At 46.7% G+C, this 20,529-nt stretch overlaps 1 protein-coding gene across 3 annotated transcripts in view; it reads left to right on the top strand.

The window, feature by feature from the left end:
• Positions 1-2,023: 2,023 nt before the first annotated feature.
• Positions 2,024-20,529, top strand: part of OXSR1 (oxidative stress responsive kinase 1) — a 136,043-nt gene continuing 117,537 nt past the window's right edge. For 2 of the 3 annotated variants that reach the window (XM_089776801.1, XM_089776802.1), the window contains exon 1: positions 3,378-4,053. In XM_089776801.1, coding sequence (XP_089632927.1) covers positions 3,393-4,053 — 661 coding nt within the window. In that variant the 5' untranslated portion in view covers positions 3,378-3,392. Of the gene's footprint in view, positions 2,227-3,377; positions 4,054-20,529 lie in introns of those variants that run through there. The other variant, XM_075922856.2, reaches the window with a different exon arrangement.

The following is a 20,529-nucleotide window of genomic DNA, read 5'->3' as shown; positions in this document are numbered from 1 at the left end:
GAGCATATACACTGGCATGTGCTTTTGTGCAAGAGATGTGTTTTTGCGCAAAAGCATCCGTGCCAGTGTAGACGCTCTCTTGCGCAAGAAAGCTCCGATGGCCATTTTAGCCATCGGGCTTTCTTGTGCAAGAAATTCATGTTGCCTGTCTACACTGGCCTCTTGCGCAAGAACAGTTGCGCAAGAGGGCTTTTTCCTGAGCAGGAGCATCATAGTTCTTGCGCAAGAAGCACTGATTTCACACATTAGAACATCAGTGTTCTTGCGCAAGAACTCCCCACCAGTGTAGACAGGCAGCATGTTTTTGCACAAAAGCAGATGCTTTTGCGTAAAATCATGCCAATGTAGACACAGCCTTAAAGTGCAGAGCTACCTCTGGGAGCTAACCCCGCTTATAATCTAACCTCTCCCCCCCCCCCCCCCGCATCAACTACTTGATTAGTTAATGAACTGATACTTAACATCTCTACCTTGGATGAAAGATAACTTCCAAGGTAAAGAAAATGATTGACATTCTCCAATGCCTCTCAATTGATTTTAATAGATAGGGGTGTATGGCACCTTGTTTGGAGAGGGCTAATGGAACACTTAGTCTTCTTGATATCTCACCCTGAATATGAAGAATGTCATAACTGAAGGGGCTACGTCTTGCTGAGAAACCCAGAAAATGCTTCCAGGATTTTATCATGGTTAGTAATCAGTCAGAATACTTCATTTGACCTGATACTTAAATCAGAAAGTCGGGTTATGTTACTCTGTATTGAAATTAGGAAGGGGTAAGTATTTAGAAGCCTGTGGCAGCGAGGAGAACTAAGACAGGAAAGAGTGAACTTTGTTCTGCCCCAGCTGAAACCCATCATAACCGCTCCCTAAATTTAAATAACTGTACATAAGAACGGCCATACTGGGTCAGACCAAACTTCCATCTAGCCCAGTATTGCGTTTGCGGACAGTGGCCAATACCAGATGCCCCAGAGGGAGGGCTCACAACAGGTAATCCTCATGTGATCCCTCCCGTCACCCACTTCCAGAGAAACAGAGACTAGGGACGCCATTCCTACCCATCCTGGCTAATAGCCATTGATGGACCTAACCACCATGAATCTATCTCGCTCTTTTTTGAACATTGTTAAAGTTCTAGCCTTCACCGCATCCTCTGGCAAGGAGTTCCAATCCCAGAGGATTGCCTCAAGCAGCTGGGATCATCACAGTAAAATCGAACTCCCCTGGACACACAGGACGGGTGGCATGACCAGGGCTAGGTGGCGATGCACTCACTGGCCCTTCTGCATGATGAAGCCATGCGCCTCAGAGCCGCATTCCCCATAGCCATTCCCCCCAAGATGGGCTCTGCCTGGTACACTGGGCACAGGCCCCACACAGCTCAACACAGCACTGCCCTGATCCTTTCTTCTCCCCTCCCTTTTCTCCCCACCCAAGGCACACATATTAGCAGGGGCGGGGCTTCAAGCTATTGACAGCCTTTCAGCCAATCGCTGCAGGAGCTGAGAACCAATCCACAGCGGTCATAGAGACGTGGGGGAAGTCCTTTCCTGCACCTCCCTGAGGAGGCGAACGGCCGCCATCTTGTATGTGGCATGCTCTCAACCCGCTTCTAGCTCTTCAAGTCCTTATCGTCCTCGGGATGCCTAGCTATAAGCAGTCGTTCATATGATGATAGCGATGGGAGGTGATTGAAATCCTGGGGAGGCGAGAGACGGCTGGCAAGCGCCTCACTCAATATGGCGGATGAACTACACCTTCTTCAAGATGGCGTCGACAGGCGTTTGCGGGTGACGTCATCCCGCGTCGCTGTACGCTGGTGGTGGGAGGCCCCATCTTAGTGGGGAAGGGGGGGTGGAGAAGTGGTTTCCATAGCAGCGTAGGGTTTTTTTTTTTTTTGCAGAACGTTACGGGCTGCCTTTTCTACGGGCTTTCTTTTTTTTTAATGGTTTCGACTAGGCCCCGCCCAGCGTGACTGGGACGCCCGGCCCCTCGCCGTTCTGTAACCACGCCCCCACCGCTGACCGCCCAGCCAATGGGGAGGCGAGAGGGGAGGCGGCGCGGCGAGGGCTCAGGCAGGGGCGGCTTTCGGGCGGCGCGCCTCTCTCGGTCCTTCCCCGCTGCCCAGCTCGCTGCCCCGGGGACGCGCCGCCATGGCCGAGGACCCCAGCTCCCTGCCCTGGTCCATCAACAGGGATGACTATGAGCTGCAGGAGGTGATCGGTGAGTGGGGCGCGCGGGCCTGGGCTGCCCGCTCCCTGCGGCGGGGGGAGGCTCTGCGGGAGCGCTGGGGTGGGGGTGCGGCTGCGCTGGCCGCCGTGGCCGTAGCGGGGCTGTGCCAGCGGGCCGGGTGGGGTGTCTGCTCCAGACCGGGCCTGGCTGCTGGGGGAGTGTACCCGACCGGGGGGGGTGTCTGCTCGTATGGGAGACGAAGGTCCGGGGTGGGTGTCTGCGCCCGTGCCAGAGTCAGAGGGCGAGGGCCTGGGGTGGGGGGTGTCTCCTCCCATACGGGAGTCGGGGGACGAAGGTCCGGGGTGGGGGGGTGTCGCTGCCCGTACGGGAGTCAGGGGGCCCGGGGTGGGGGGGGGGTCGCTGCCCGTACGGGAGTCAGGGGGCGAGAGGCCGGGTCGGGGGGGGGCGTGTCTGTCCGTACGGGAGTCAGGGGGCCCGGGGTGGGGGGGGTCGCTGCCCGTACGGGAGTCAGGGGGCGAGAGGCCGGGTCGGGGGGGGGCGTGTCTGTCCGTACGGGAGTCAGGGGGCCCGGGGTGGGGGGGGGGTCGCTGCCCGTACGGGAGTCAGGGGGCGAGAGGCCGGGTCGGGGGGGGGCGTGTCTGTCCGTACGGGAGTCAGGGGGCCCGGGGTGGGGGGGGGGTCGCTGCCCGTACGGGAGTCAGGGGGCCCGGAGTGGGGTGGGGGTCGCTGCCCGTACGGGAGTCAGGGGGCGAGAGGCCGGGTCCGGGGGGGGGGGCGTGTCTGTCCGTACGGGAATCAGAGGGCCCGGGTCCGGGAAGGGGCCTGTCTGTCCGTACGGGAGTCAGGGGGCCCGGGGTGGGGGGGGCGTGTCTGTCCGTACGGGAGTCAGGGGGCCCGGGGTGGGGGGGGGGTCGCTGCCCGTACGGGAGTCAGGGGGCGAGAGGCCGGGTCCGGGGGGGGGGCGTGTCTGTCCGTACGGGAATCAGAGGGCCCGGGTCCGGGGGGGGGCGTGTCTGTCCGTACGGGAATCAGAGGGCCCGGGTCCGGGGGGGGGCGTGTCTGTCCGTACGGGAATCAGAGGGCCCGGGTCCGGGGGGGGGCGTGTCTGTCCGTACGGGAATCAGAGGGCCCGGGTCCGGGGGGCGGTGTGTGTCTGCCGGTACCGGAGTCGGGGAACAAGGGTTCGGGCCCAACGTATGTGTGTGAGGGTGTCTGCTCTGGCTCCGGCTCCGGAGACTGGGGCTGGCTCCTGGGAAGAAGGGCCCGAGGTGTGTGTGTGGAGGTGGGTGTCGTGCCAGGTAGCAGCGGGCTACGGCCCAGCGTGTGTGTCTGCCTGCCTGCCTGCCTGCCTTGACCCTGGAGACCGGGCCTGGCTCCTGGGGGGTCGCTCCGAGGTGCGTGCGTGTCTGTGCTGGGGGTTAGGGGCCCCGTTCTTCCCGGCCCTAGCGTGGGGGTGTGTCTGCCTTGTCCCTGGAGATGGGACCTGGCTCCTGGGGGTAGGAGTTGTCGCCGGGGCATCTGCCCAGCCCTGGGGGGGGGGGAGGGGCGAGGCAGGGCTGTGTGTTCCTGGCCTTAACCTGGAGACGTGCTGGCTCGGTTCCTACTCCGGAGGTGGACGGCCGCGAGGGGGTGTGGCTCTCCCGTTGTCTCCCTTCCGAGTCAGTTTCTGTGGGCTGGATTCCTGCTCTCGGGCTGGGGGATCTTGGGGTTTAGGGCCGTGCTTGCAATGGAGGGGCTTTGTTCCAGCTCAGGAAATAGGAGGGCAAAGGGGGACTGGGCTCTTACTCCAGTTCTTTTGTGAGTGTTTTGGGACCTGGGAGTGCCCGTCTCATCAGGTCTGCAGATGCCTTGAGAACTGTATGTATGCTCCTAGGACCTGGGCAAGTGTAAGATTTCCGGGGTGGGGTGGGCCTGGCAACTCTGGAGCCCTGTGGGGCTGTCAGTTTCTGCTTCTGGGAGTGCTAGGATTTCTGAAGTGTCTCTCTCTTATAACTGAAAAGGGAAGGGAAGTCACTATACACTCGCTCCAGTGCCTATTGGATCTCAAAATAATTAGAGTGTATGTTTCTGGAAGTGTCTCTAGGGAACTCTGTATTTTTTTCCTCTGGAGTTGTGTATTGTAGCCTATGGTCCAGTGGCTTCCCCTGCCCCCTTCACTGAGTCAGTGGATTTCACTAGTTGAGTCATTTGGGAAAGAGTTCTCTATATTTTTCTCATTTTTGGGCTGTCTTTGTTTTCGAATTGGAGATATTTGCTATGGGTGGTTGCCTGCCCACTTTGGGTTTTGGAGGAGGAGTACCTTTTGTACCTTTTGATGCATGGGCTGTCTTGGTTGGTAGGAAGGATGAAGTGATAAGGTGTTTATTGAGGGGTTTTGGATGTTGATAAATAATGAAGGGCAGTTTATATTCCAGAATCCAAGGAAGACAGTTTCCTTTATAGAGCAGCTGCTCCAAGCTTTATTCAGTCAGAAGGGAGAGTCCATTCATATGGTGATTATTAATTTCAAGGCACTGTATATGCCTCTGTTTAGAAGAGGAGGGATTTTGCTATGGTTGCGTCTTTATATAGTTGAAGTCTTTTTCATTCATTCTTTTTTTCAGCTTCAGAGAACAGCCATTGCTCTTATGAATGACGGAGTCTCTCTTGACTTAAATTTCATTGGTGTGGTAGATTTCTCTGTCCTGATTCTCTCAATCTTCCTTTTTAATAACTTTGTCAGTACACTAGTGTTAAGGCTGTATCTCTGCACACTGAGTATCTAACACATTACTTATTGAGTGCCACAGGCGATACTGCATCATGCCCCATTTCACCAGAGAGGCAGAGAATGTAGTGGATGGAGAGGTTGTTGGTCAAGGTGTTAGAAAAGTTAATTTTTAGTTTAATGTTTGAGGAGCTTTTATGTTTTGAAGATTATAAATGAAGATGTTTTTATCATGCCTGGGCTTTACATTTCTGTTTACACAGAGATCTGCTTTCTGTTGCTAGGGTGGGAGAATTTGGGAAAATCATGGTTACAGAGATTAAATTCTTGGCAATTTGTGTCAGGGGCTGCTGGCTCACAGAAAAATTAGTCGGGAGCGACACAAAAGTAAAATCCCCCCCCCCCCCCCAGGTCACTGATGTGACCCCCTGACTAAGAAGCAGAAAGACACTCCTCACATTGCTCTCATGCACCAGACCTTTGGGGTGCCTGGGCTAACACATTTTGTGAGCCCCCCCCTGGCTCTAGGGTGGGGTAAAAAATGAGGGATTCAGTGCCTGGAGAGGATAGCCAGGAAATTGATTTGAGATGTTGGGTCTGGGCAGGAGGGAGGGTGAAGGAGCCTCGGGGGCTGGATCCAGGCTAGACGGGGACCGAATGTTCCCCACTCCTGATCTAAAGCCATGGTCAGTGTGGAATCCTGGAAATCCCTGTTGCTACATCAGATCAGATTCCATTGCTTCCTGTAGCCTGTTGGGAGCAGCAGTACTGTAGAAGGGGAAATGGGTCTGCAGCCGAGGCTGGGAAAACTAAATTGTGGGAATGAATACTTAACTCTTTCCAAGAAAACATGTCCTGGGGTGTCTGGTGTCCCAAAATTGGCCTTGTCCCGTGAAAGTGCAGAAGCTGGAATAAACAGCCACTAGGCTCCAGTTTCTGTAAAGCTGGGGAGTAATTGCAGTTATTTCTAGGAAGTGCTTTGCTTGGGGGAATCTACTAAGAGGTGCCCCTTGCACAAGATCATATCCATGTGTGTGTGTGTTCCCCTACGAAGTTCTGCTCTGATTTACCTTATTATATGTTAATCTGTGCTGAGGGAAAAGGAAATTCGCATAGGGCCATTTAAACTCCCAACAGCTGCTTTCAAAGGAGCTACTGACAGTCTTCACTTACTATCACTAGGAGGACACAGATATGTTGTAGCTCAGGTAATCTAGTGAGCTTGGGGAATAAAAAGGAAAATATTTTTTTCGTTCCTATTTCTTCCCTCTTCCCCTAAACAATCTGGTTGCCAATTGCTACCTGAAAGACTACATAGGATTCTGAACTATATTGCATACCTAGGAACATATGCTGAAATGAGTTAATGAATATTTTTCTTGAAACTCTTATTTTTTCCCCCATCTAAATGTTATGTCCCCTAATGTCTAGGATAGGGATGTAATAATGAAGTCAGTTAATAAATAAGAAAAAGCTTATATGTTATTGCTATAGACTGCATTCCCCTCCTCCCCCGCCAGTAAACTTTTTAGGGGCTGGCCAGCAGCCTGGCTCAGGGCCTTTGCCTGCTGCATCTCTGCCTTTAAAGTCTATTAGAAGCCAGGGAGATAGGCAGCCTGACTCAGTTCCGGCTCGCTCTAGATCTGGGAGCTCGGACAGGGGCTTCTGCAACCCCACACTGCTGCCTCAGTATCAGAGGCAGCAGTGTGGGGCAACAGGCAGTCGGTCTGCAAGAAGGGCTGGTTTTTAAACTGGCTTCCCTCATGGGCCAGCTCCCACCTGGCACCCCACACTACTGCCTCTGATAAAGAGGCAGCAGTGTGGAGTGGCAGGGGACTCCTCGGGAGTGGGGCCGGAACACACTGCTTGCTGGCCCTGTCCTGGGGACTATTGAATAGTTGGGTAACTGATAATAATTCATGAGGTTAATCAACTATTCAACCAATATTTAACATCCCTAGTCTAGGATATAGCTGAGATTGAAGTATTACAGCACATAGCTAATTTGAGGGGCAGAATGTTCCAGAGTTGGCTAAACAACTGAATTTTTTCCCCTTTCTGCTCTTGCGTACTGTATACTCTAACCCTTATCAAATACTTGTTTGGTTCTCCTTACTCCTGATTTATAGGCTTACAATTTGTGGTCATGGTCAAAGAGGGAATTAAGTATGGAAACTGTTGACCCTTGCAGCAGTACTTTTAAGATACTTTAGTAGATCTGTGATGGTGGCTAAAGTTAAGATTTTATCATTATTTTTAGTAAAATTCATGGAGAGATTGTGGGCAAGAAACAAATTCAGAGGCCTGTTGTCCTTCTATCTGACTTTTATTAAAAAATAATGGGAGGGAGGGACTGAAGAAGGGTAATGACTGAAGCCCAACCAGGGGGAAAGAGAGTGAGTCCCACTTCAGGAAAGAGGAGGGAGGGTGTCAAGCACCTGCTGCTGTGCCTGACATCTCTGGCATCCCCCTGCCATGGTCCAAAGTGCCGGGATCCACCCCCAGCGGCTGACAGCTCTGGCTTCACCACCTTGAGGCTGAAGCAAAAATGTCAGATCTCTGAAAGTCAAGGAGACGGTGACTTCTGTTACCCAATCTTATCTTCAGCATTGACAAATGTTCTTTGGGTTTTTCAGCTTAGCACTCTGTAACACACTCTGCTATTTTTGATAGCCATATAAAGTTAAACCTCTCTTTTCTCTGGTTGCTTATTTTCTCACTGATTTTCTACCTGTAAATATCTGTGTAGGAATCCAGTGGGTGATGCAGCCTCTTACTGCAACAGTTAAGTGACAACACACACACCCAGAAACAGTTTTCCTATCCTGGATTAAAAACCTATTAGTCAGCAGTGGATGTGATTCATTCCGTTCTGTAGGTATAGATTGTGGTGTATCTTTATTGCACTGTTAGCTTTTGTGACTAACGGCTGAGTATTGTCCAGTAGCTTCCTTATTTCATTATAATGTTGCAAACTATCTTTTGCATGATCAAAATGTGACTTAATTTAAACAAACAAGCCAAAAAAAACCAACCTTCTAGTGAACTGAAACTGATATACACTTATGGATTGTGCCTGTTGTAAGTAGGCTTCTCTTCTGGGTATCATCAACTACTGTGGACTCAGGTTTTATTTTAAAAATCAGTTTCAAGGTCCTAACAATAATCCTTACTAGTGAGGTGTTTCTGTGCCAAAAAATTCTGCAAATTGCATTTGTGAAAATAATGCTACATAATCATGCCACTTTCAATTATTTTGTTAATTTATTTCAAAATACCTGTTAGCAAGTATGTCTGTAGTGATACACACACCTGTTCCCAGAGGAGTGGGGAGTTAAAGAAAGCCCTATGACAACCCAGTTGCTGTTTCTCTGCCATCTGCCTCTCTCCCTCTCCTCCCAGAGTCCAGCTACAAAGTCCCCGCAGCCCAGACATGTTCCTCCCAGAGATCCAGAGAAAGAAACAGCCTGATATTGGGTCCCAGGCTTCCACAGTGTCCTGTGCAAGCCTGCTACTGCCTACCTTGAGGGGCCAGCTGCCAGGAATGCTCCAGGCTCCCCACTTCTCTCCCACCTCCCCGCAGTGTCACCTATGTGTGAACTGGGTTCTGCCAGGTCTAGCTGTTCCTAGTGGCAGCAAGCAGCACTGCAGTCCATTTCTTTGGGAGAAAGCAAATTCTGCACAAAAACAGACACCTCCATCCATCAATTTCAGCAAAATTCTGTAATGTGCAGTGGAGCAGAATTCCTCCAGGAGTAAGATCCAGGTAGGGAATGCATAGAAGTATAGAAGTCAAGACAATGCTGTTTTCTAAAGTAGAGATGTTAAAAAATGGTTGTTAGTGTAATCATTAAAAATCGTGGTGGTCACATGCTGCAGGCTCCTTGGAAGCGGGGCCAGCAGCCAGTGTATGCCTGGAGCCAGCTTCACTCCGAGAAAACTGGCTGAGCTGTGAGCTCTGCAGTATAAGCTTTATACTGCAGAACCCACAGCATGAGGCAACAGCCGGCTCCCCAAGAGCAGGGCTGGGAATTGGCATTAGGGATGTAAGTGACTAATTGACTATTGAATAAGCACAGTCTCTGTAGGGGACTGGATGCAAGCCAGGAATTAGCTGATTCCCGGCTCGCGCCTGGTCCCGGAAGTAACACCTCTGCTTTTTAAATGTATTAAGCAGAAGCACAAGGGAGGCGGGAGGAGAGAAGAGAGAACTGGGTGTGAGTCGGTAATCAGCTGTCCCGGCTTGTGCACGTGGTTCCCCCTGCTGCACGTCAGGCTTTTAAATATGTTAAGAGCCTGGCAGGTCTCAATACATTTAAAAGGCAGAGCCACAGCAGGGCTAGCTCCCAGGGCCAGGAGCTAACCCCGCTGTGGCTCTGCAGTTCCCCCGCTTATCGGCTAGTCAATGGAAATTCCATCGACTAGTCAATTAGCTGACTAAATGCAATTTAACATCCCTAATCAGCATTTAACCATTATGGAAACTGATAAAGCTCATGCTTATCGTTTAACTATTTAAATGGCTACATGCTTACATCCTAGTCTGAAGGAAGATAGCCCATTCCTCAGTGCTTCCCCAATCTGCTGTAGAGGGAAGACTAGTGAGAGTTCCAGGGGTTCTCACAGTTGCTACTGTGGGAACCCTATGAACAACAATGAAATTGAGTAGACTCAGCTTAGTCACACTCATTTTGCTGAGTCTTCAGAAAGCTGAACAATGTGGCAAGTAGATGCTGGAGCATGTTGTTAATTGAGGAGGGGAACCGAATACCAGAGTCAGGGTGGGGTAAATTAGCAGAGAACTCCCTCTCTTCTCCCTTCCATCCCCCAAGACTCTTGTCTTCATAGCAGTTAGGAGGTTCAGAAGTGGATGGGGGAAGAACAAAGAGTGAATGTGCAAGTTCCTTCTCCATTCCAGAAATGAGGTCTGAAATCAAGCTAATACTTATTTAGGTTTTCCCCTTTCTCCAGAACAATAGAGCTTATAGGTTAATTGAATGGCATTTAGTTGTGTAATAATTTTTCAAGTCTTATGGATCAGGGGAATGTGATTGGGTGGGAGAGGTTGACTTATTCTGTTGCATCTCAGAAACACATGGTTTAGTGTTTTATCAAAAATCCCTATCTCACAAATTAAAAATGCATAGTACAAAATAGGGATGTAAGCCACTAGTAGACTAGCTTATCAGGTAGTCAAATCACTCAACTAGTTGCTCCCAACCCTGCTCCCCCTACCACTGCCTCTGTATCAGAGGCAGCAAAAGGGGGGCAGGAACTAGTTTAAAAGCCAGTTCCCCCTAGCACTATCTCCATGAGGAGGCAGTGGCACAGCATGGGAAACGGTACAAGAAGGGACTGAAGCAGTCCCTGCTCACATGGGGTGCCGATTGCCGCACCTCTGCCTTTTAAATGTAGTAAGAACTCTTATTGAGTAGCTCTTATTATATTTAAAAGGGAGAGGCGCAGCATGGATTGCGAGTGCCCGACCCTGCATCAAGTAATCGAGTAGCTGATGGAAATTCCATCGATTACTGGATTAGAAATTTAACATCCCTAGTATAGAGAAAGTACTCATAAATACCAATACCCTGTAATAGCAGTTAGAACTCTATATATAGAAGGAGATGAAATGGGGAAAAAATTATCCAGCAATAATCTATATAGGATATGTTTTGGGGACGAGAATTGATGGCTCACTTCTGAGTACTGTATGGTAACTGTAGGCAAGATCAAACTAACATCAATTTCATATGCTTAAATAATTTAAACCATTTTTGTTACTAATGCTGCACGTTGAAAATAAGTCATAAAATTCAGTTCAGTTTGTATTCTCTCTTTCTCTATTTGCTCCTGGCATTTCTCCATTTATTTTCTTGGGCTAAGCTGAGGCAGTTTCCATTGCAAGTTCTCAATTTTCAGATTCAGAACGCTGCAGGGAAATGTATCTTTAAAAAAAGAACTCAGTGGAAAATGTAATCAGTTTTAAAGTGGAAACCTTTTATATTGTTCTTAGGCTATATTAAAGCTTTTACAATATCAGCTTGAGTTAAGAGGAACACAAACTAAATTTACCCAGTGCATTCAAAGTGCTTAGAGTATCTAGGCATCTGTGTGTATAGTTCTCATCCCTATAACTAATGCACCACACTATGAAATCTAAACACAAGTGCATGGACTGTAAACATCCATAAGCAGTTAGGTGTCCCTTCCACATCCAAACCATCTACTTTTCTGAACAGTGGGAATTTCTAGATACTTGGAACCTTGTTACCATCACTTAGTAAAACCAATAATTTGTCTTTCATCTTTCCTCCAAATGAAGGAAAGGGGGAGTTCTGCAAATGCAGCTCAGCTTTTATTGCCAGCTCCTGCTCCTTCCAGTTGGTATAGAAGGAGGATAAAAGGGAGGAAGTAGGCTGAGTGTATTTAAAAAAAATTCAGCAGCAGTAGTACTTCTCCCCTAAAGAGGAGGCTGGAAGAGAACTTCACAGTAGCAGCTTGGCTGCTTGTCCAGCTGACCTGATGGGAGCGCAAAGGACTCTGCTTCTTTCAGCTGTGTTGGGGGTGAGTGACACACAGGAGCCTTAAGTAGAAGCAGGTCATTGTGTTTTGTTCCTGGGTGACAGTTAATTCCAGTGGAGTTAGTTTCTTGGAAAGATGAATGTTTTGCACCTTAGTCAATCAGACATTTTGTAAGTATAGTATAATAATCCGCTCTGGGGTGAGCATTTTTTTCAGCTAGTATCCTGGGTGCCATTGGCTCCCCTGCATACTCAAGGGGTGCATATATTGGCCGACAGATGCACGCTTTGGAATGTTATTGCTTATGTCACTGACTGAATCTGGGGGAGAATCTGTTCTTCCCCAGAACATTCAGCTTTTAAAGTTTGTAATGACACTTTTATTCCAGAGGCTGGAGTTGTTGGTGGAAGTTGTAGCTGGCACGTTAAGTCTTTAGACGTCCTAACTTGAATGTTTAAAACTGCAAACAGTTTCCTAGAGCTAGGTATTGTAATTGCAAATTATTGAAACTATAATCTAGGCAAAACTTTATTATTTTTGAAGTGTTTTCCCTGGCCAACTATTTCACTTGCAATTTGGCTACTAGGGTGATTAGTACTAAATGTGGTTTCTTAGACCTTTTATCTGCAGGCTTAGAAGACACACACACGTAGGCAATGTGAGTATAGAAAAGAACCGTGGAATAATGGCCAATAGAAAAGACTTTCCATTTTAGGAAAATGGTAATTGCTTTATAATGTCAGACAAGTGATCTCCCAGTCCATTTTTCTATTCTCCTGTCATACCTGAAGCACAGAGATGAAGGGCCCAGCATTCAAAGTTGCTGTCACTCCCTTTGGCTTCAATTGGAGCTGTTCATGCTCAGCACTTAAGAAAATCAGGCCCTCTTATGACTTGTCCAAGGTCACACAAGAAATGTGTGACCAAACCAAGCCTAGAACCTGTATTCCTGATAACCAATCCAGTGCCTTAACCATAGGGTTACCATTCTCTCTGTTGAATTGCATTTGAAGAAGACTGGTGATGCCTGAAAGGACTACATAATACTTGACTGATGTCAACATATTTAGTCATAACTCTGTTAGTGAAGAGAACATGCATTTAAAAATGAAATCTGAGTGAAGTTAATATTATGTCAGTAAGTGGTATGAGTATAGCTGAATGGAAAGTGTAGGCTTGGAAGGATTAGATTTTTATCTGTAAATGTCAGTAAACATTGATTTCACCATACATGTATAAATGTATGGTAAAAATATTTCCATTGAGCATTGAAACTTACAGATAGACAAAAAAAGAAAAACAACATTGAGACTTTTGAATGAGGCATGTTAGAAAATGATGAGTAAATGAATATTAAAGCCTACTATTATTGATTGAAGCATATTTACTTAATATATTTTTTCATGGCAAGGGGACAGTTTGTGAGTTAACAGCTTATAAAACTAGCTTTTTGTATCTCAGTGTTTCCTGTCACTTTATATTTGTCTGACTCCCAGTAGCTTCCTGCTACCGTAAACATTTGAAAATTTTAGATTTTTATTTAAAATATACATCAATATAATGTGGTGAGATTATAAAGAAATTGAGTTCTGCCAATTTTGTAAATCTGTATATCTACTATGGCAGGTATAACTCTTTTTGCACTGAGAAATGTTGTGTGTTCCATAGTCTCAGAGCGGTAGCTGTGCTAGTCTGTAACTTGGAAAGAAAAAAAAAAAGTAGTCCTGTAACACCTTAGAGACTAACAAATATATAGTAGCATGAGCTTTTGTGGGCATATAATGTGTGTTAATCTCTAAGGTGCTACAGGACTTCTTGTTTTGTGTGTTCCATAGTACAGCAGTTCCTAGCTGCTGGGCCGCAAACTGCTGGCTGCTGGGCTGCAGCGCTTCTGGGGGCTGGGGCTGGCAGCCCAGCTCAGTTGTGGCTCATGCTGGGTCCAGGAGCTCAGATCCCTCCCTCCCCATCCCCTAGTGTGGGGTAACAGGCAGCTGGCCCATGAGGGGAGCTGGTTTTTAATTGTCTCCCCTCATGGACCAGCTCCTGCCTGGCACCCCATGCTGCTGCCTCTAATACATAGGCAGCAGCGCAAAGTGGCAGTGGGGCTCCTTGCATGTCGAGCCCAAGTGCACTGGCTGTCAGCCCCGCTCCCAGGTACTACAGAATAGTTGAGTAACCGATAAGAATTCACGAGGTTACTTGACTACAGGCAGTCCCCGAGTTACGCGGATCCGACTTACGTCGGATCCGCAGTTACAAACGGGGTCCTCTCCCAGGTCTCCAGCAGACCAGGGAGAGGAAGCAAAGCGGCGGAACACGCGGGCAGCGGACAGCCCAGATGTGTCTGGGCTGTCCGCTGCTTGCGTGCTCCGCGGCTTTGCTCTGCTTTGCTCCCCGTCTCCCTGGTCTGTAGACCAGGGGGACGGGGAGCAAAGCGGCGGAACACGCGGGCAGCCCAGACGTGTCTGGGCTGTCTGCCGCCCGCGTGCTCCTGGGCTTTGCTCCCCGTCCCCCTGGTCTACAGACCAGGGGGACGGGGAGCAAAGCAGAGCAAAGCCGCGGAGTCTGAGGGCGGCAGGAAAGCCACGGCGCGTCTGGGCTGTCCCGCTGCCCCCGTGCTCCGCGGCTTTGCTCTGGACGCCTGTGGTACAGCAGCGGGGGCACTGCCGGTTGGTCCTGTAGCGCCGCTCTGGGCGCTACTGGACCAACCCGGCAGCACCCCAGCTGCTCTGCCCCAGGCGTCCCCAAGTCAGCTGCTGCTGAAACTGACCAGTGGCTGACTACAGGAAGCCCCTGCCCCAGGCTTCCTGGAATCAGCTGCTGATCAGTTTCAGCAGCAGCTGACTTGGGGATGCCTGGGGTTCTGAAGTTGAATCTGTATGTAAGTCAGAACTGGCGTCCAGATTCAGCCACTGTTGAAACTGATCGGTTTCAGCAGCGGCTGAATCTGGACGCCAGTTCCGACTTACATACAGATTCAACTTAAGAACAAACCTACAGTCCCTATCTTGTACGTAGCCCGGGGACTGCCTGTATTCAATTAACGGATATTTAACATCCCTACTTTTTATACCACCGACCGGCAAACCAATTCACAGACTTTTGGCGGACTGGTAATGAATATGCAAATATTGAAATAAAAGGTTACCGGTCTGCCAAAAGTTTGTGAATAGGTTTGCCAGTTTGCGGTAGGAAAAAGGTTGGGAACCACTACCATAATGTATAAACACCAGGGGGCAGAGGTAAGGCTTCATGTGCAACCTTAAAGGATACTGCCTGAGATCTAGGTAATTGAAATAATTAGTCCTACACCTGCCATAAAATGCTTTTCCAACTTCTGTGGTTTTAAAATGACATGGTGTTTTTTACTTGCATATCTTCATCTCCCCTGTTGTGTATGCCAAACCCATGTGATTTGGCTGTGCCTACCTGCAACTGGCCTGTACCAGCTGGCTTGGGTTAAGAGCCTGTTTAATGGCAGTGTAGATGTCCAGGCACAGGCTCAAACTCTGGGACCTTCCCACTTCCCAAGGTTCAGCATCTACACTGCAGTTAAACAGCCCTTTAGCCCAACTGCAAGTCAGCTGACATGGTCCATTTGTGGTCACAGGGGTTTTACCGGGTGTGTTATGTAACAGATGGTTTTTTAAAAGTAACTTTAAGACAATTATGACTCTTTTGAAGTCCTTTAACTTTGTTACTTCCTGACTTGACTGTTTAACGTGGCTTTTATTGTAATCTCCTGGGGATATGGAACAGTTTGGCTACACAACATGACGTCAAATCCTGAATCCCACACACCTTACAAGGTTTTCTTAGAGGGAGCTTTTCTACTCTGCAGTCTGAGACGTCTGCACTCTGGGAATCCTTAAAAGCTGCACAGATCATATCTTGTGAGATGCACAGTGAATGAGGTAAGCGCTCTGGATTCACTCTGTGCATTTACTTTTCCACTACACTGTTAAGTTAGCCCCAGTCTCCTGCTCAGTGTAGCTGTCATTCACTTCATACACTGCTTAAACTAAAGGAAGTCATGCCAATTGTACTGTGTATACATGAAGTGCAACTTTCAAAGGCTCATAACTCAGTCAAATTAAAATGAGTTTTCACTGGAACACAAAAAGGCTCTTCTCATCAAGGTTCTAATTTCTGGCTAAACTTCAGCTTCCTGCCTCAGCCATCTTCACTTTCCTCATACTCAACTAGTTGTACTGAAACTTCCCAAAAGATCAGAGGGCAAACTTGTGTCAGCCCAATAAGAGAGAGCATCAGAAAGTTATGAGCAAATGTAAGCGGTGAGCTTGATGACAAACTGCAGCAGCATTCCCTGCTATAATAATCCCAATTTGCTTATTGCATATAGTTCTGCTGTCCTCAGTTAGTTATAAATAAGTCAAACATCAGTTGTCTTTTATCCTTCTAGTGGCTCATCTACCAACCTATGCAGGAGGGAGATCGCTTGACTTTTTCATCCATCCACAGAATTGTTAACTATATTCAGATTTTTTGGAGGGGAGGCCGAGTTAGTCTGTAACAGGTAAAACTTAAAACACCACATAGTCTAGTAGCACCTTAAAGACTAACAAAACATGTAGATGGTATCATGAGCTTTCGTGGGCATAACCTATTTCAGATGACCGGACTGTTGGAAGTCCAGATACAAGACTAAATAAGGGAAAGACGAGGGAGGAGAGAAATGGAGGGGAGGAAGAAAAAAGAAACAGTGAGTAAGTAGATAAGCTTCAGAGGAGTAGCCAAGTTAGTCTGTAACAGGAAAGACTTAAACAACAAATAGTCTAGTAGCACCTTAAAGACTAAGTAGTTACAAGAGGCTGATAAGAACCATTAGTTTACATTTGGAAAGGAAGATGTGACCAATACCAGATTTTACACAGACATCAAGAACCATTAGCACCTTCATTGTTTGGTTCATTAATAATGTGCATGCCATCTGATTTCACGATTCAGACCCTTTGCATGAGAATTAAACTTGTGAATGAAGTTATGCAGAGAAGGGTTGGAACTTATTTGGCTTGTGGAATTGGTCTGAAACAAACAGTGACTTGGGGATCCATTAATGAGTGTCCAGGAAGATTAAAGTGTTCTCCAACAGGTTTTTGTGTGTTGCTTTTTCAGATATCTGATTTGTGTCCATTAATTCTTTCCTGTAGAGACTGTCCAGTCTGGCCAATATACATGGCAGTGGGGCATTGCTAGCATTTGATAGCATTGATCACATTAGTGGATGGGCAGTTATATGAGCCTCTGATTTGGTGGCTGATATGGTTGGGTCCAATGATGAAGTAGCTTGTTTAGATGTGTGTGCAGAGTTGGCACCTGAGCTGATTGCAAGGGTGGGTTCCTGGATGCTTATGATGGAGGTGTGTTGCGTGGTTACCAGTAAATGTGATGCAATGTATATTGGAACTTAACTTCATTCACAAGTTTAATAATTCTCATGCAAATGGTATGAATTGTGATATCAGATCACTGTCTTTTTTTTCTTCCCCTCTTCCATTTTTTTCCCCTTCTTCCCTTTCCCCCCTTCCCTTATTTATTCTTGGATTTGGACTTCCAATACGTTGGTCATCTAAAAAAGTGGGTAGTGCCCACGAAAGCTCATAATACCATCTACATGTTTTATTAATCTGTAAGGTGCTACTAGACTATTTGTTGTTTAAGTTTTTTGTATTCAGATTGGAAGATGAAATTCTGTTCTGTTGTTCCCCACTGAGCATTTGGGGTTTTACAGTACAATTGGGTCCAGAACTTTGCCTGCAGTATCTCCTTCTAGAGAAGATATGTGAGAGCAAAGAATCTTTATAGGAACTCAACCTTTGATCTGAGAACTAAAATTTGGCTTTGGCGGGGGAGGGGAAAGTCATCATAACTGAGCAAATGTCACCTAGAAAGGGCTCGAACACATGTATGGAACTCTTAAGACATTTCTAGTGAGCCTGACATAGGGTCATTAGATGCTGGGGTTATTCCACAGCATGAAACACTGTTTTTTTTTTTTTTTTTTTAAAAACACAAATCGGTATAGTAGTGTGTTCAGTTCATTTTGTGCTCTTGCCATGCTGTCAGTTATCAATATGCTGTACTTTCTTGTTCTGAAGAAGCTGTGCAATTTAGTAGAAGATCTTACAAGGAAGTTTGGAAGTTTTGACAGGTTAGGGAATTCTGGCTAATGGGAGCTGAGAACCAATTTAAGATTGTGGGATAAGCGCACAAGCAGGTGTATCTGCTAAAATCATCAGCTATGAAATAGCTAATTCTATTGTCATTGCTAGACTTCATGGTTAACCTCATTTGAGGTGAGTGGTATAATTCAGATAATCAGTTACTGCATGCATCCTGAAACACTCATGCAGATAGTACAGCTTTGGTTAAGTTCAAGATTAAGGTTTTCTTCACAACCATGAGGGCTAGAAACAATACTTTTGTTCTAAAAAAGAGCCTATAGTTGTGAGAAGAATTCTGTAACAGCACATTAAACCTGCACAGGATCATGGACTCCATGCAGCCTTGGACTTTCTGATGCCATTTGTAGTTACTTTTCAGAACTGAAGTAAAGGGAACATCCTTTACAGTAGAATCCAAGTTAGGAAAATCTCTGGAATGGAGGTTATTCGTAACTCTGAAATGTTTGTGACTGGAAAAAAATGGTGTGCTTGTTGTATCAAAAGTTTACAAAGGAACATTGATTTCATACAGCTTTGAAAATTTGCTGTGCAGAAGACAAATGCAGTTTTCCTTTTCTTTTTTTTGGTAGTTTAATACACTACTTTACTGTGTTTGGTTTGGTGAAGTCTCTACTGCTGCCTAATTGTGTACTTTCAGTTCAAAATGAGGAGGGTGGTTGACTGGTCAGTTCATAACTCTGCTGTCTATAACTCAGATTCTACTGTATTTCAAAAAGGCCTAAGTCATTAAGAGGGCTAGCTAGTCTATATATGGTCCATCTTTTCTAGTGCTGAGTGTGTGAGAGAGGTCTATGCATACATTGTGGTAGTCAAATATGTGTGATTTAGATACTGGTGCGATTGATAGACATGTAAAGGTGAATTGCAATAGCAGGGAGGAAATATGCCCTCTGCTGCCTATTTATTGATGTATAGAGATGCCATTGATGTTTCTTCAACTTGTGCTACTTGTTCTACATTGAGGATGCTGGTTCTGACATCTTTGCTGGAGGGTTGAGTGATATTTGGATAATCTGGATGGTGATATTACAGCTCTTTTTCTTTAAGCCCAAGAGATATCCCCTCCTCTCATTTGCAGGATGGGAGAGCTGCAGCCTGGTACTTCAGTGCTGAGCTGGTTGATCCTCCAGATTCTCCAAATATTTCCAAATAGCTCTATTAAAAAGCTGACATTTGGAACCTGATTTAAAATACAAGAGTAGAGGATGTTTAGTAAATACCTTGATATTAACATCAGGGATGTTAAAATTTGTTTATTTTTGTAAGCATGTAACCATGGAAGTTTTTCCTACGAGCTTGCATTATGCCGGCTGAACAAATAGAGACTCTGCCCTAAGGAGCTTATATTTTAAGGCTATGTCTGCACAATCAGAAAAAGGAAATCTTAGCTCGGCTTAGCTAACTCTGCTTAAAAAAGCAACTCTGAGGCCCCCTGAGCTTTAACCGAACCTGCAGATATAATTGAAGTTGCTGGTCTTCACTGTTTTTAACCAAAGCTAAGTACACATGTATGTGGTGTGGGTGTTTTTTTGGCAGCATAGATGTTTCCTTGCTACAAGACAAGATAACAGATGGGAGTGGACATATGGGGGATTGCAAGCTAACAACTTCAACATTCATCAGCCTGATAGCCCTTCCCTCCAGCATATTTAGATGGGATACCTCCCCACTTTACTCCTCACTGTAGTATTGGGGGAGATACAGCGGTTGGAAGAAACTTTCCTGGCTGGCCAGCAGAATTGAGATGGATGGGGAGGAGTTTGCTCTGGTCTGCATAGCATGCTCTAGTGCAGGGGTGGCAATAATTTTTGATGGGGGGGGGGCACTCCCAAGAATTTGTTAAGTGGTCAAGGGCAGCACACTTCCATGATGTTAATGAGGGATTTGGGATGGAGGGTGGGCGCAGAAGGGCGTGGGGGGGAGGGGATTGGCATGTGGGAGGTGGTATGGGATCTGGGGGGCAGTTTGGACGAAGAAGGGGATTGTGACCTGGGACAAGGGATTGGGGTGCAGAGAGTACATGCCCTCTCACCCCAACACATCCTTTGAGTGGCATGGAAGACAGGGAGCCTGTCTGAGGCTCCCCCTGGGCTGTATTTTGCCAGCCCCTGCTCTAGTGGAAGAAAACCAACTAAAAAATCAGGCTGTTCTGCTGCTTGTGATATTAGCTGGAACTTAATATATTGTTTTAAAATAATACAGGTGCAGTAGTCCTGTGTGGTTAACCGTTGAGAGAGTGGCTTTCTGGAAAACTATCTGGAGAGCCAAGAGTCTAAATGGCAATTTATCTGCTTACTAATCTACATTGATTTGAGTGGTTACCATCACATCCACTCACACTTCATGAAAATTGGCTTATGAATGTGAATAAGCATATTTCAAAGACCCTTTAGGCAAAACTCATCATGTAGCATATCACTTTTCAAGTTGCAGTCTGCTGAATATGTATTTCTATGCATGTATAATTCTTGTATGTGAAGTTAGAAATATGAAGTGAGTTTGTTTAAAAATCTAGATGTATTAATGAAGGCAATTAGTGATACTCAGAGGGCACTCAAATCCATGACCTATGAATAACTTTGTTGCCCTGTAAGCCTAAACTGTGGTTGTTTTTACAAAGCCATGTGACAATGCCACATGGTGCTGGAATCCATCTTGAATCTGGTAATTTTCCATTGGGATGAGGAGGATTAAACAAAGGGTTTCTCACCCTGGGGAAAGCCCATTTAAGTAATGAGAAGCAATCAACTAGATCTTGAGCTGGTTTTTGATACTGCCTCACCCACCCTAAGAGAATACACATGAAGAAACCTGAAAACAAAGAACTGTAAGAAGACCTGAAGGTGTTAGGCCTAAGCCAAAGAGATCAATTCTGGCTTGTGAAGAATCATATGTGAG

This window comes from Pelodiscus sinensis, chromosome 2 (genome assembly GCF_052426305.1).
Source record: "Pelodiscus sinensis isolate ZL-2025 chromosome 2, ASM5242630v1, whole genome shotgun sequence".
NCBI lineage: Eukaryota > Metazoa > Chordata > Testudines > Trionychidae > Pelodiscus > Pelodiscus sinensis.
The sequence above is the reverse complement of the archived record's forward strand: the minus strand, read 5'-3'. Positions and strand labels throughout refer to the sequence as shown.